This window comes from Phocoena sinus, chromosome 5 (assembly GCF_008692025.1).
Source record: "Phocoena sinus isolate mPhoSin1 chromosome 5, mPhoSin1.pri, whole genome shotgun sequence".
NCBI lineage: Eukaryota > Metazoa > Chordata > Mammalia > Artiodactyla > Phocoenidae > Phocoena > Phocoena sinus.
This window is the reverse complement of record NC_045767.1, coordinates 99,093,997-99,110,881: the sequence shown is the minus strand read 5'-3', so window position 1 is coordinate 99,110,881 and position 16,885 is coordinate 99,093,997. Positions and strand designations below refer to the sequence as shown.

The window sequence follows — 16,885 nt, the reverse complement described above, 5'->3', positions numbered from 1 at the left end:
CGTCTAGTAGCAGTTCTTTCCATAGTAAGTCTCTGAAGAAATATTTTTTTTAATTATAGTTATTTTATTTAAAACAAAGTAGAAGAAAACATGCTTGTTTTGAGGTTAGTTTTACAATTCGAATAGCAGAGTAAGATGACGTGTGAGCAATAAAATAGATCCATGTAACTGAAACTAGCACCATTGAGAATCAGTTCTGCAAAAATTTTATTCTTTTCTTAAACATGCTACCCCTGATCTGAATTTTGGATTTTTGCCAATGACAATGGAGTAAGAGGTGAACATTTGCTATATGCCTTGAAATAGAATTCCATTTGGTAGCTGAGTTGTTGTCTTTATTTCAGATTGCTTCGGCTTTGAACAAAGTGGATGGACCTGATGTGGTAAGAGAAGACCTTTAAAAATAGCTACCTTATAAAATTTTGGTTTAGGTCATAAAGAAGAAAATATAATTTAGGAAATGTGTTTTATTGCTTTACATTGTAAAAACAAATGCTTATTGTAGGCATTTTAATACATGAATAATTCTCTTCAAAATAGCATAAGTTATAGCTAGTAGAGCTAGTTATAGCTAGTAGAAATTCCTATGTTTGAATTTCACAACAGAGGTAAAATGAAATCAGTGACTGCTCAGATACTTAACATTAAGCTCTTTGTTGCTGAGGGACATTTGGCAGGAAAGAAGTGTTAGGTCTTAGCAGTAATGGCTCCCTGCTTTTCCTCTAATGATGTTCCTCAAATAAATTTACTTAGTGTTGCTTCTTATGATTAAACTAGCTCTGAATGTTGTTGGTTGGGTCTTTTGTCTTCCTTGTTCACTAATAACCTTTTAATGCTACATTCTTCACTTTCCTCTGTCATTGTTTTGTGTACCAAAGGCTCTTAAAGACTCTGACCAAGTAGCACAGAGTGATGGGGAGGAGAGCCCTGCTGCTGAAGAGCAGCTCTTGGGAGAGGTACTTATTTTTCTCATTTTTAAGTACATTGGGAAAATATGTGATATTTGTTCATCTCACATTGAAATATGGAAAATTTTCTTGACTACTTGTTCCAAAATAAAGCTGGAGTTTTCTTAGAGATGTTTAAGGTAGAAGTCTGTTTACTAATTTGATAGAAGTATCATCTCTAAAATTTTTAGTTCTCTGACCTAGCTTCTGGATTATATGGTTTAAAATTAACAGCTGATGTGAGATTGACTTAGTTTGGTCAGATGCATATCAAGATGTCAAATTGAAAAGATACTTTATTCAGAAATCCACATTGCATTGCATGTAAAGGTAATGTTTTTTCTTGACACATTAATATTTACAACTCACTATCAGTGGCATAAGCTTCTGAATTAATCTTGAACTTTGAGTCCAAGTAAAGAATATTTCACTAAATAATCTGATCGTCCTGATTCACTATAAATGCATCCTGAGTTGTAGTGACAATTTTTATAACTAGGTAAAAAGAGTCCTTGAAAACAGAGTTGTATCATTAATTTTTTTCCTTTTAATTTTCTGAGTTTTTTTAAGCCACTAATATATAATTCTATAATTTACTTTTCTTGCTTTCTAATTATATTTCATCTTAGAAAATTAATCAACAAGTTCTTGTTTCTCATCTCATATTTGACTTTTTCATTATTCTTTGTGATATGGGGATATTCTGATTATATAAAGTTTCTTACAACCTTTTACTAAGTTATAATTCCTCAGTATACAGACTATTACAAGATGATTATTAAAAATACTTTCCTTAGAAGTGGATCTTGTAACATTTATTTAACTCAGGAATACAGGATATGGGTAAAATCTTGCCGAAAATTTGAACTAATTTTGGGAATACATAGAATTGTAGGATACATTAAAGAAACGTACTTTCATTTATATACAACTGGACTAACTATGTATTATCAAAGAGAGGGCCATTTGTAAATACACTTGTGAATTAATAGGTAAATATATATTTAACAAAACAGTAGTCATCAATGTGTGCTTTCAGAATATTTGAAAAAATGTTGTTTAAGGTGGTAATATCTTCCCCTTGATGATGCTATTATTATGTAAAATAAAACATAGTAGCTTACACACTAAAGATAACCAGCACATAATAAGTTGTGCATTTTTTCACTTTATGTATATTTCAGAAGTCCATATATAAAAGTTTATTAGTTGCTTTTTGAAAGCAAATTTGAAAAATTGTTAAAAGATTGTTTTGATAAGTTTGTTAGTGAATATAATCAGATCAGTATCTGATTTATTCCTCAGTATGAATAACAAGTTTTACAATTTTTTTTTTTTTTTTTTTTTTTTTTTTTTTTGCGGTACGTGGGCCTCTCACTGTTGTGGCCTCTCCTGTTGTGGAGCACAGGCTCCGGACGCGTAGGCTCAGTGACCATGGCTCACGGGTCCAGCCACTCCGCGGCATGTGGGACCTTCCCGGACCGGGGCACGAACCCGTGTCCCCTGCATCGGCAGGCAGACTCTCAACCACTGCGCCACCAGGGAAGCCCAGTTTTACAATTTTTTAATTTCAGTTTTTAAATTCTAAAATGTTTCTCTTTTGTTGGGGAGAGAATTAAGGTTATAGTTATTCTCCTGTAATAGTTAGTATTAACTAATTAAGCATTATTAACAGATGATGCTCTGCTGTGCTCTACACTAAAATTATCCAATTCAAAAATGCGCCTGACTTTGAATTCTAGGCACTAACATTCAGATGTGTAGGTAACACGAGCACAGAAGATAGATATTTTATCTCATGTAAGACAGATGTGTTTTTTCTTTTAATTTCTCTGTAATCTCTGACACATTTTATTTTTTGTCATCTTTTGAATTTTTATGCATAGAAGAGAAAGCATTTAAAGTATTTACCAGCAGTATGCCTCCATTATATTTCTTTTCTTCTAAAGAAAGAAAATATTGAATTTATTTTTACTCAGTCTTACAAGTAGTTTCAGAAATTTGTAACAGAACTGTATATATTTTTACCAGACCAACCTGCTGTTCCAGGTGTGACTAATTTAAGAGAACACAAACTCTCTAATTGAATTTTAGTATATTTATAAATAATCTGTTTATATTGCATTTATATAAGGACGCCAGGTGGTTTTCTTTTTTTCACGACTGAGTCAGTTAAAACCGAAAGACTCTTATAACTAACTATACCTATTAGAATTTTTAGACGTGTTGAAACAAGGTTGTTTTAAGATCTAAATTAGAAAAATGTAAAAAAAGAAAAAATGATCTAAATATAGTATAATTTAAAACATCTTGTGGGACTTCCCATAAGTGGGAAGTGGCTAAGATTCTGTGCTCCTAATGCAGGGGGCCTGGGTTCAATCTCTGGTCAGGGAACTAGATCTCACATGCTGCAACTAAGAGTTCGCATGCCTCAACTAAAGATCCCTAACGCAGTAATGAAGATCCTGTGAGCCGCAACTAAGACCTGGTGCAGCCAAATAAATAAATAAATATTTAAAAATAAATAAATAAAACATTTTGTGTGTTTCAAGCTACTGTTAGTTGAGGTATCTAAGAAAACAAAAATTCTTCAGCTTCAGTATCTTCTGAGCTCCCAATATGGATATGTACACTTAAGTTTGTTTAACATTATTTCTGAGGACTTTGGATTTTATTTATGATTGTATAATGAGAGTTAATACTTAATGAAATCATAGTTCTTAGTTTAAACTTGGATCTGAGAAATTTTCTGGGATAACTTGGCATGTCATCTAGTCAGTAAGTGAATAATCATATTTAAATTTTGTTTTGCTGGTAAATTATTCCAGTTTCATCTGGCTAAATTGCTGCCCTTTTCATCTCCTTAGCGCATTAAAGAGGAAAAACAAGAATCTGAATTTCTACCATCAGCTGGAGGAACATTTAACATCTCCATCAGTGGGGGTAAGAATCTGTTGGTTTTGATTTCTAATTTCTTTTAACCATTTGAAAGCAAATAGTCCCTGAGTTTAAGTTAGAAACGTTTTGTCACGGGTGGTAGAGGGTTGAAAAGAACTCAGTTATCATTTAGTACATGTAATCACTACCTTAAAAATGATGGTATGATCTGAAACCTATGTGATAGAAATTGTAAATGATCTTTATTATTACATTTTAGACAATCTGGAAAATATGTTATTTTACCTGATTTTACTTATATGTATCTCAGTATATTTCCATAGATATCAACAGTTTGTGTTAGAAATTAATCCACCAGTAATATTCAGAAATCAGCATTGTGTTCTCCATTGTGTGTGTATGTAAAAATTCATAGGTGTAGTGTTTTTTTCTTGTAACAAAAAACTTTAACTTGGGTGTGTTATTTCTTTATTGCAGATATTGATGGTTTAATTACGCAGGCTTTGCTGACGGGTAACTTTGAGAGTGCTGTTGACCTTTGTTTACATGATAACCGCATGGCTGATGCCATTATATTGGCCATAGCAGGTGGACAAGAACTCTTGGCTCAAACCCAGAAAAAGTACTTTGCAAAATCCCAAAGCAAAATTACCAGGGTATGTTATTTTAAAAATAAACAAACAGCAGCATTTGTTTATAAAAGCAAAGCACTCTTATTATAGATAATTGAGATTCAGATAACAGTAAAGAACAAAAAAACCCACCCATAATTCCTTGACCCAGAAATAGTTATTGTTGATAGCTTGGCATGATTATCCCAGTTTTTGTTGTTTACATATGTAATACTTTAAATGAAATATTTTTATTGTAGAAAAGTTAGAACATAGAAAATGTTAAAGATAATAATTTTAATACCCCCTGATTCTTCCATCAGATTGGTACATATCCTTTTGTATCTCTTTCTATGTATTTGTAGAATTTTTAAAAACAATCATTTATACAGGTATATATGTGTGTGGTTTTATGTATAAATGTTGTCACTTACATTGTAATCATTTTCCCGTATCATTTAAAGATTCTTAAAAAAAATTTTAAATTGCTGTATAATATTCTATAGTAGGGATTTATTATTTCTCTTATTTGGGGATGTTTAGGTAGTTTCTAATATTTTCCTAATGTAATTGAGATAGCAGTAAACATCCTTGTTGTGCCTAAAGATTTGTGTGAATTTCTAATTGTTTAATGAGGCTGTAGTCCTAGGAATGGAATTTCTGGTGCAGAGGGTCTGTACATTTTTAAGCCCCTGCTTGATGATATTAAATTTCTTTCCATGAAAGTTGTCCCAGTGTTCAGTCCCAGCAGCTTTGGTTGCTGTCAGTGTCCCCAGCCTTGTCTTGTGTCACTCCCTCCCCTGTTATCTTTTAGCCACACTGGCTGCCTTTCAGTTCCTTACATACTCCACGTTCCTTTCTCTCCCAGGACTTTGCCCCTAGTGTTCCATTGGTCGGCAGTGTTTTTTCCTTCTCGATGAAATTAATTCTGACTTCATATCTTAAATGTCTGTATGCTCAGAAAGCTTTTCCTGATCCATCAGACTAAAAGTCATGTCCTCCTGTTAAATGTTTTGGTAACACCCTATAGTTCTCCTTCTCAGCATTTTATAAAACACGTTAGTGTGATTTTGTTGTTGTTGAGGAAAATATCTTTTATGTCAGTTGGTTTAAGGATATACTTCGCTTTGCTGCTACTTTATTTTTCATGAAATACTGTGAGTAGTAGTTTTGAAAGATTGATTGATTAGCCAGAGTTAATTTTTATCAATATACCAAAAGCTTTTAATTCTCCTTTTGTTTTCCTTTCCTAAGCTAATTACTGCAGTAGTGATGAAGAACTGGAAAGAGATTGTTGAGTCTTGTGATCTTAAAAATTGGAGAGAGGCTTTAGCTGCAGTATTGACTTATGCTAAACCAGATGAATTTTCTGCCCTTTGTGGTAAGAAAATGAGCTTTATATTTATATTATGTATATGGCATGGTATATTGTAAATAAAATTAATGGCAGATTTTATTTAGAAATTTTTGTAAACCTACTAATAACAGATAAGAAAACGAAGTTCTCATTTGAATGCTTTTCTCAGTTATTATTAACTATGTTGCTTCTCCATACCTACTAGTCATTTTTTAAAATAATATTATTTAATGATATTGGTTTCAGACAGACCAAACTGAGACTCTTGCTTCTGCCACTAACTAGCTATATGACCTAGGAAAAATTAATTTCTAAGTCTTAGTCTTTTCATATGTAAAATGGCACATAATCAGCTCTCACTTAATAAATGTTAGCTTGATAAAATTAATAATTATAACATTTGAGTAGAAATTACCATTAAAGGCCATGACTGAACTGATGACTAAGGAATAGTATTTATTATATACAAGAACAGAAGCTTTAGGCTGCTAGTATAAAAATGAACAACCTTGAAAGTTTTATGAAAATGTAAAACTTACAAGATATTAACTTTCTATCATAAATAATTTAGAGTAGTCTAGCTATCATTGATGTTTATTCCAAATGTGCCATATTTTAGTCCACTGCTTACAAAAGCACCAGACATGATGAAATGCAGTTAAATGTTCATTAGGATTTTTCTGTTCAAATATCTTTCCCACTTTTAATTTTTTCTAATATAATAAATATAAACCCATTCTACAGCTAGGTATAGAATCTTGTGAAATTGTTTATTATATAAAATTTGTCACTCATTTTCCACTCATTTAACAAATAAATATTTACTGAACATTTACATGACAGTGATTTTATTTCTGCCTGCTACTCATTGGTTATGAAGTTTGATCCATACCTCTGAAAATATTATTGGGCTGCTCATGACCTCATACACAGATTGCCTTGTATATAATCTTATTTGTTTTCCTCTTGATCTATAGATCTTTTGGGAACCAGGCTTGAAAGTGAAGGTGATAGCCTTCTGCAGACTCAGGCATGTCTCTGCTATATTTGTGCAGGGAATGTAGAGAAACTAGTTGCATGTTGGACTAAAGCTCAAGATGGAAGCAATCCTTTATCCCTTCAGGTTAGTATCTTTGAAACAAAAGGTGCTTCCTTTCTAGTACTGTCTTTCACCCTATTTATATTCTAGAGATTGATTTGTTCCAGAAGTTCATTGCTTTCACCCTACTTAATTATGTTTTAGAATCTCTTTTGCTGGATAATTATGTGTATTTATTGCTATGTTTGGAGAGGCAGAGTTTGAGATGATGGGATGGTAAAATGGGAATGCAACTGTTTGTGAGAACCAAGTTGTGATATGGTAGTTACTGAGGGAAGTAAGTGGCAAGAGCATGAAAACAGCCATAGAGTTTACCTCTTTTCCTCCTGCTCCTTTCTCTGCCTCCAGTGATCCTGTGTGCCTTGGGCAAAGAAACGGTGTGAGGTAAGGAATGGGAGGGGTCCCCAGTACCAATGGGCAGTCTTCATGGTTCGCGGAAAATGAAAGTAAGAGCTAAATGGGATCCCATGCAGCACTAATACATGGGCAAGAGAGGAAGTGAAAAACGTGGGGACTATTCTCTGGTGCTGAGTAACTATATATTTAGATTTTTTTATTCCTAAGCAGTTAGTCAGCAGTCTCAAGAAATTTCAGTCTAATGTTTCTTTTTGTCTCTGCAGAGAGATTTTCTCACTATGGTTGTTGATTTAAAGATCACTGTTGAAACCAAAAGTCTTGTAGGAATCAAGGTTTTTCCTTCTAAGTGCTTCTGAGAGAAAACACACTTGTTTTCACACTTCTGGATTGGTGTACTTATGAAGGGCAGATGGGATATTCTTGTACTTTATACCTGAAGCATAGCTCTCTAGTGTTGAAAGAATAGGTATTGAAGAGCATTATGAGAAACTTCGGGTTGAAATGCTAAGCCTGTTTGGAGGCTTAGTAGTACTATTTTTATAGTATACATAGCATAATAGTATAATATTTCGTCTTATACATTCTGGAACCCAGTTTCTGCCTTCAGACATCAGCCTGTCACTTTCACTTTGGATATTTGCCTGTTTTAGCTCAGGAGACAAGTCTCTGGCAATTTAAGGATGTTTGGGAGAAGATGGTAACCTATGCCTTAACCATGAGTAGGAGACCTTCCTCCTCGCTTTTTCAGTTACCTAAATGGTGGTCAACTCTTGCAGACCTTCTTTTTTTTTTTTTTTTTTTTTTTTTTTTTTGCGGTACGCGGGCCTCTCACTGTTGTGGCCTCTCCCGTTGCGGAGTGCAGGCTCCGGACGCTCAGGCTCAGCGGCCATGGCTCGTGGGCCCAGCCGCTCTGCAACATGTGGGATCTTCCTGAACCGGGGCATGAACCCGCGTCCCCTGCATCGGCAGGCGGACTCCCAACCACTGCGCCACCAGGGAAGCCCCAGACCTTCTTAATATTGGTGATAATAGGTACCGTACTTTTGGTAGGCTTTGGAAATCTTAGTAACTCCTTCTCTTTTCCTGCTTCCTCTCAGTACACATCTTGGTATCATTGTCTGTTTCTCCTTCACTCTCCTTTCTTTTTCTCATTTAGGATCTGATTGAGAAAGTTGTCATCCTGCGAAAAGCTGTACAACTCACCCAAGCCATGGACACTAATACTGTAGGAGTTCTTTTGGCTGAGAAGATGAGTCAGTATGCCAATTTGTTGGCAGCCCAGGGCAGTATTGCTGCAGCCCTTGCTTTTCTTCCTGATAACACCAACCAGGTAATTAGAACTGGCCATTTTTCTTCTTTGAATGTGTGAGTAAGGTGAGTTCAATAGATAGCAATCAGTATGAAACATAAATGTACTAGTAGGTGGAATGATTTGGAGCAGTTGAATTTCTGTCACCTAATAGGTGAATATTATTGACACATCTTCAAGTGTAATTTCAGGTGTATTCAAGTATTCAAGGCAGAGAAAACTACATCACATTCCTAATTTAGTGTCCTTATTTGGTGTGCAGTAAAACTTGGGCTTTTTCATGATACTTGTTTCAATTCAATAAGTGACTGAATATGTAGTGATGAATAGGATTGCCAAGATCCTTTCCCTGAAGGAGTTTCCAAACTCAAAATGATAACAAGTATACATGGGATTCCAAAGTGATAAGGACAATGATAGAGGTAGTGGGAGCACAGAAGAGGGAAATCTAAACCCAATAGTGCAGCATGGGTGGAAGCTGGGGTGGGGAGTGAGGAAGATTTTCCACAAGTAGGATATTTCTGCATTGTGTATCTGCTAGAGCTTAGTTTGGAGGCTTTTCTTATTTCTGTACTTTTTGTTCTAAACTTTATTCTGTTTTTGACGAAATTTTTTAGTTAATTGTTTTCAGTATTTTGTCTGTTCTAGGGAATTGTCAATAAATTTCATTGAGTAAAAATACTTTTATCTGTGTTCCAGGACTGTGGAGGTATGACTCTCTAGTTGGTTTTGTATACACTTATATGTAGGATCCAGCTCACGTCTTTCTGAATTGTTAATGAGAATATTAAGTAGAATAGAAACAAAGTCTTTATCTTTATAATGACTTTGGTATAATAGTTTTATAGGATTTTTTACTTAATAAGGTCTTATTATTATATTGAAGTATAAGACCCTTTATCTTTTTTTTTTTTTTTTTAAGACCCTTTATCTTAAGACTAACTTACTCTAAGAGCTTTAGACCTTCTGGCCTGAGAATTAAACTCTTTATTTTTAATACTGTTTATAATCACATACATTTTCTATACATTATTCTTCATGCTTTTCTTTGGACTTTTAAAGAACAGTCTTTATGCAAAACTTGTAATTTTGATGTTACTTCCACCTATATATTTCAGTATACCCCTAGTATTTTCTGGGGAATATTTCCTGAGACTTTGTAATATCATTATAATATATAGTTCCCCTCCATAAAAGGCAGGTTTACCTAAGTATACCTACAAAATTTAAATGGTGTGTTTAAACCTTTAATGAATTTATAGAAATGTATAATTTTTCTAGATATTAAATGAATTCTTGCTGAAACATTTTAACACATTGCTTTTTTGTTGTTGTTTGGTAATAACTAGAACATGTATATGGTAAACTCATACTTACTATAGATCTATATAATTATAGATCTGTGTGAGCTACCCTGAGTTTGACATCTTAACTTTTATTTCAAGCATCTCTTTTTTTATTAATTTTCATGTCTTTCATAGATCACCATTTTCTTCCATCACCATCTTTAGCAGTTGATTCTCTTTTGGAGCCTTTTTTCCCTGCAGAGAAACAAAGTTGTATTTTTTCAGCTGCTTTTGTGATTTGTGAGCATTACTCAACTGCAAGAGAAACAGCAAAAGAGCAGTGATGATAAGTGACATTGATCTTGCATACTACCATGTGGTAGGCATAATTCAAATCCCTGCCTCAGTTAAATTACAAGTTACACTGTATATAATGGACCTTTGGTGTCAGTCTTGAGTATTAGAAACCATGATGTCAGACCCTAATGTGCCAGGGTTTATTGCATAATATACAGCATATGAACAAAAATCATATGAATGATCAAGCTTACTTTAAGAAGATCAACATGCTGTCATATATAGTTGGGTGAACTCTTAACAATTTGCTTTGCTTTCTTCCATTGCTTCTTACAGCCAAATATTGTGCAGCTTCGTGATAGACTTTGTAGAGCACAAGGAAATCCAGCACCAGGACAACAGGAGTCACCTAAAATTCCTTATGAGAGGCAGCAGCTGCCCAAGGGCAGGCCTGGACCAGTTGCTGGCCACACACAGATGCCAAGAGTTCCAGCTCAACAATATTATCCCCATGTGAGTGATATGGTCCAGATTAAGTAGGAACATTTATATATTTCAAATTGGTGGTTTTAGTTTCTTGAGTAAGAGACCAGTGATAAAACTAGACAATGTATTATTTTAATGGTTATAGTTTTTCTGATCTTGAAAATAGCACTTATGATGTTTTTAAAAATTATCCCTTTGATCTAGTCAAATAATTTACAAACTAGGTAAAATTAATTTAAGCTCTCTGGGGAGATTTCTTCTTATTTCTCCATCACTCAAACTTAAATTACACATGTACATCTGTTCTTGAAATTTTTACAATTTGATTCATCTAACAAACTGTGAGTAAAGTAGTGGGAACAATTTTGTGGGTAATTTGGTCAATTTTTTTAAACGTTTTTAGAAAATAGTCTCTTTTTAAGTATTATTTTCTGAGTCATTAGTGTGGTTTTACTATGTCTTCTGTATCAGCACAGTAAAGAGTATCCAGAATACAAACATTTTTTTGGACAACTTTATATTAGAGAAAAGTGAGTGACCAAAGGTATATGAAGTTGTAGGTCATGGGGAATGTAAAGATGATTAATTTTTATTAATTAACTAATTTATTTATTAAATTAAAATTGCCAAATGGTTAGTGGCATAAAATGTGACCTCTTATTGTCTTTTACTATTTCATGTAGAAACTTATATTTCCAGACCAGCAGATAACCTTCATGTTCTTAAATAAAAAATATATTTTCGTAAGTAATAAATGGTCTTGACTGATAACAAAGTTAGTAGGTACTCTGCCCATTTTATTTATTTATTTATTTTTGAGATGAAACCACGTTGATGGCAGTCTCTCTTATTTATTTATTTATTCATTTATTTTTGGCTGCGTTGGGTCTTTGCTGCTGCGTGCAGGCTCTCTCCAGCTGTGGCGAGCGGGGGCCATTCCTCGCTGTGGTGCCTGGGCTTCTCACTGTGGTGGCCTCTCCCAACACGGAGCAGGGGCTCCAGGCACGCGGGCTCAGCAGCCGTGGCACACAGGCTCAGCCACTCCGCGGCACACGGGATCCTTCTGGACCAGGGCTTGAACCCGTGTCCCCTGCACTGGCAGGCGGGTTCCCAACCACTGCACCACCAGGGAAGTCCCTCTGCCCATTTTAAAATAGAACAAATTGCTGATAGAATTGATGGGGTCATTTTTACATTTTGTAGCAAAAGTAATCATAAAACCATGAAAAACTAAATTAAAAAAAATTCATGTTCTTTTGTCTATTATGCTTTTGATTGCTACTTAATCAGGATAGATTACATTTGAATATAATTATAACTGTACTACTCTGTTTTATTTTTTCGTTCATTTGACAAATATGAATTTAAGGGCCTGTCTTTATTCTCCCTGTTGAGGGTATATTGGTAAGCAAAACCAAATTCCCCACTCTTGTTGCTAGACTTAGAAAGTGTATGACATGGATAGGGCAAAGTGTATGACATGGATAGGGAAACTGAGAGGTGGAGAAGTCTAGCGACTAACCAGAGTTTTAAGACATAGAGCTTGAATTTGTCAGCATGGCTAGTTAATGGTTAACAGGATTGGAACTCCTAAGCTAAGCACCTTGAGTTTGACCTCACTGTGTCAGGGCACTGAAGTAAGGCATTCTCTACATTGGGAGAAGAGAATTTACTCCTTATGTCCTTGGGTTTAATCTGTCTTTCTGGGAGAATGTAAAAACCTTGAAAGACTTTTATTATACTGTGACTTAGCAGTCTCATACTTTAAGAAAAGGAAAACAAATTCAGTCATAAATTACGCAGTGATTTTTCTTGATTAAAGCTTATGATATGTTGAATGAGGACAGTGGCTTGTGGTTTTAAAGGCATGCTTATAGGCAGGAGTAAAGGGATTTCTGAAAGGGAAGCCAACTGAGTAGGAGTTCTCCTCCTACTACACCAGCACATCTTTGCTATTAATTGTTTATATGATAGAGTTTCTTCTACAAAGATTTACTTGACAAAAAATATTCTGATGACTTAAAAACATTTTTTTGAAAACCTCTGGACTCCAGGGTAAGCAACGTGGTGTAGTGTAGCAAACAGTGGCCTGGGAATCAGGAGACCTAGAATCCGTCCTAGTTCCATCATCAACAAGTTATATGGACTTCAGCCAGCCCCTTCATTTCTCTGGGCCTTGGTTTTCTCAATGGTAAAGGGTGGGGATTAGATTGGATGATCTTTAATATGCTCTGATTGTATGATTCTAAGCCTCATATGGAACTAACATAATTTTTGTGGCTCTAATGAAATCCGGAAAAGGGAGCTTATAGCAATATGTTTACGGATCTAATAGTAGCATGAATACAATTAGTGCTTCAAAAATCACTTTTTCACTCAATTACCTTTTTTTTTTTTCCAGAATGTCTTCTTTCCTTCCCTACTTACAGAACTTACCTTTTCCCACTTACTCTTGACACTTGAACGGCATTGTTCTTTCTGCTTTGATTTAGTTTTCATATTGATTTTTCTACTACCTCCCTTCCCCTGTTCTGTTATGAAAGGTGTTTTTTTCTTTTGGAATCCCAGCTACCTTGAAAGCAATTGCCTGGCTAATGTGTGCTATTTTGCTGTTCTTATTTTTTGCTTTGCATCTGGCTATTAATGCCTGTTGGGTTTTTTTTTTCTTCTTTTAACATTTTCATGTTTTATGTTCTGTGATTGGTATTTCTTTGTTCAATTCAGGTTAGAATTGCCCCCACTGTCACTACCTGGAGTAACAAAACTCCTACCGCCCTTCCCAGCCATCCACCTGCAGCCTCTCCCTCTGATACACAGGTATATCCTTCATTATTCCTCTTTGAGCAGAATTCTGCTCACCTAAATATATAGTTATATATTCTCTACCCACCTCCCTTAAGTTCCCCTCCCCCCATCTGTCTATCTGCTTATTGCATTTTAGTGCCTTTAGGATGCAAGAAGCAGTTTTTAGCACAATTAATTTATTTTCTTATCACTCTCCTCTTCTTTTGCAGTTCTAAATTGACTTGAACTAGAAAAACATCAACCAAGGTTCTATCAATGGTTTAAATCTGATTTCACTGAATATTTTTTCCTTTCTTCTTCTTCTTCCTCCTCTTCTTCTTCTTCTTTTTTTTTAGCATCGTAGAGAAGATAATATCTCCTTGTAGCATTTATACTTAATATTTTCGAAGCATTAGTCGTGGATGGACTTCAGTAGAGATGGAAAATCCTAGTGACTTACTATAAATATCATAGATCCTATTTTATGAGGCTGTTAGCATCTCTTGCCATTCATTGTTGTTATTACTTTGGACCTGTCTAATCTTTAAATCACACAAAATGTGTTGCTCAGAAAATGTGTCTTGAAGAAGATAGTATGCACAAAATGCAATTTTTTTACACAAAGTTTTTTTTTTTAATTACATTTCAAAGATTATAAATCCATCTGGTAAGATTCTTGGTTCCAAATGTAATCCTCCTTTTTACCATATTCTCATTTCCTAGGGAGAAAATCCTCCACCTCCAGGCTTCATAATGCATGGGAATGTTAATCCAAATGTTGCCACAGCTCAGCTTCCCACATCTCCCGGTCATATGCACACCCAGGTACCACCTTATCCACAGCCACAGCGTAAGTAGTGTGACCCTGAAGTCCTGTCACAGCAGCATGTCTTGTCTTATCTAGTGTAGTAACTGTTTACTTTGAAGCTCCAAAGCCATGATCAAATCAGTTTTAACAAGTAAAAAAAGAACCATTCTGTGTAGGACTTGAGTCCTTGCTATAGCAAAGCATGGTTTCCCTGGGAGGCATCCTGAATCAACATGCTAGGAAACAGCTCCTGTGTCAGTCCATTCAGAACAGTTGGCTCTTATTCCTGAGCCTGTTAAAGCAAGTCAATTGTCCCATGATTTTGGTATAAAAAAATAGAATTTTAGAAATTATTTAGTACATATTCTTTTCCTTTAGGCAAGATGATGCAAACCATTTTTGGAAAATTGGTTCCAAGGGGCATTTGTTGTCATCTTCCATTTATTTAATTTTTTTAGGAAAAGACTATTTTTTAGAGCAGTTTTAGGCTCACAACAAAGTTGAGTGGAAAGTACAGGAAGTCTCGGTATACCTCCTGCCTCCGTGCACAGCCTCCCCACCACAAACATCGTGCACCACGGTGGTCCGTTTGTTACAGTCAGTGAGCCTACACTGACTCAGCATTTTCGCTCGGAGTAGTTTATCTTAGGGTTCCCTCTTGGTGTCAGACACTCTGTGAATTTTGACAAATGTATAATAATGACCTTTCCCCATTGGCTTTCATTTTTTTTAAGAAAGTACACTTGCAAAGTAAAACATCACCTCTATTTTAAAATTGAAAATAAGCAAAAATGCAAACCTCAGAGTGGACAGTTATATGACTGAACAACTACTATAAAACACGAGGATGTTACCTAGCAAGATCTAATCTTAACAAGCGTGTTCTGTGCTCATAAGATGGGTGTTGTTACTTAACATGAGTACAAATTTGATACAGCTTTTCACTCAGTGCTCAGCGTGAAAGTACTGTCTTCAGAGTAGGATGAGCACAGTTCTGTCAGATTCCCTCTGCAGAGGTTCATATTCTGCCCATGGTTACACAAAAGGTAATGGTATCTGGGTTCAGGTCTTTGCATTAAAACGTTAGTTGGCTGTCTGATTGCTTACTAACCAACTTTGTACAGTGTAAGAAATATAATAATTGTCTTGTCAGGGATCATACAGAGTTGCTTATTAATCTGGAACTGTGCTCAAACCCAGAATTTGAGTAGCTGATGATTTTACTAGATGTTGGAGAAGGTATCTGATTCATAACAATAGTGCTCACCCTACAGTTGTGATGGTGGAAGAGGTCTTGAGCTGCCACCAAGCTCCCTTAACTTATACTGTAAAGGGGACTGCTTTGGATGTGTAATTCCTGCATGGCTCCATCTGATGGCTAGTAGGTGTCACTGCAGTCTTCACAGGAACAGGATGTCTCAGAAAAGGGTCAGTCTTCTGGTTCTTGGGTCTGATGACTCAAAGATTTTCATAGCCAGCAGCAGTCTGGAGATGTCAGGGTTCAAAGACTGGATCCAGTGACTTTTGGTATAGTTAGGGCATCCAGACTATCAAAAGCATAACCTGTTTTAAGTGGGTAATGTTTGATTGTAGCTTATTATTAGAAGAACTGAAAATAATTTCCATAGAATGAGATAACTTTGGTTTTCTGTTGCTGTCTGAATAAATTAGTAACTAATTAAAATTTCTGTTTCTTCTCCTTGGTGTAGCTTATCAACCAGCCCAGCAGTATTCCTTCGGAACAGGGGGGTCAGCAGTGTATCGACCTCAGCAACCTGTTGCTCCTTCTGCTTCAAACGCTTACCCTAACACCCCGTACATATCTTCTGCTTCTTCCTATTCTGGGCAGTCTCAACTATACACAGCACAGCACCAGGCCTCTCCACCTACCTCCAGCTCCACTGCCTCTTTCCCTCCTCCTCCTTCCTCTGGAGCATCCTTCCAGCATGGCGGACCAGGAGCTCCACCGTCATCTTCAGCTTATGCGCTGGCTCCTGGAGCAACAGGTACACTGCCTGCTGCCGGCGAGCTGCCTGCATCCCAGAGAACAGGTCTGCGCTTGAAAGGGACTTGGTTTGGCTCCGTCTTTTATTTTTTCGTGATCACGTGGGTGGATGGAGGGGAATTATTTCTAACTGTAAACTGGGCAATGTGAGGTATTGATTTAATTGTATAACAAATTCTAAAACTATTTCTAAAAGTGTGATTTTCCCATAATGAACTTTAGTTGCTAAATGAGGAAAGCTTTAGAGCTTTAAAAGGGTAAGAGCATATAATCTGCCATTGAATTTAAAATAAGCAGTAAGAAATTAGTTGGCCAGATAAGTGGGGGTTGGAACTAGATTTAATTGACACTTATTTCTTTGCCAGAGTAAAACGATGCTCTGTGTTCTTCCTGAATTTTCAGGTTTTAAGAAATGAGGCTGTACAAATTTTGTAATTATGTTTGTTTGTAAAGGTGAGCAAGGATCTCGACATGTGTATTGAAAGGAAAAAAGTGAAAGAATGCAACTCTGACAGAATCTCTAAGACAGCAGAAAGTATACAGTAGTGCAGGAATTCTCTCCATTAGGACAATTCTACCCTCACAAACATTTTGGCAATTTCTAGGCATTTTTGTTGTTGTTGGCAGTATAGTTCTGCCTG

At 35.7% G+C, this 16,885-nt stretch overlaps 1 protein-coding gene across 38 annotated transcripts in view; it reads left to right on the top strand.

Moving 5' to 3' along the window:
* SEC31A (SEC31 homolog A, COPII coat complex component) overlaps nt 1-16,885 on the top strand; it is a 74,375-nt gene that overhangs the window by 39,207 nt on the left and 18,283 nt on the right. For 9 of the 38 annotated variants that reach the window (XM_032632509.1, XM_032632510.1, XM_032632507.1 and 6 more), the window contains 11 exons: nt 345-383; nt 879-956; nt 3,815-3,890; nt 4,323-4,501; nt 5,711-5,837; nt 6,791-6,936; nt 8,426-8,599; nt 10,498-10,674; nt 13,372-13,464; nt 14,155-14,281; nt 15,949-16,290. In XM_032632509.1, the coding sequence (XP_032488400.1) occupies nt 345-383; nt 879-956; nt 3,815-3,890; nt 4,323-4,501; nt 5,711-5,837; nt 6,791-6,936; nt 8,426-8,599; nt 10,498-10,674; nt 13,372-13,464; nt 14,155-14,281; nt 15,949-16,290 (1,558 nt within the window). The remainder of the gene's footprint in view (nt 1-344; nt 384-878; nt 957-3,814; nt 3,891-4,322; nt 4,502-5,710; nt 5,838-6,790; nt 6,937-8,425; nt 8,600-10,497; nt 10,675-13,371; nt 13,465-14,154; nt 14,282-15,948; nt 16,291-16,885) is intronic. The other 29 variants (XM_032632522.1, XM_032632519.1, XM_032632516.1 and 26 more) reach the window with 10 other exon arrangements.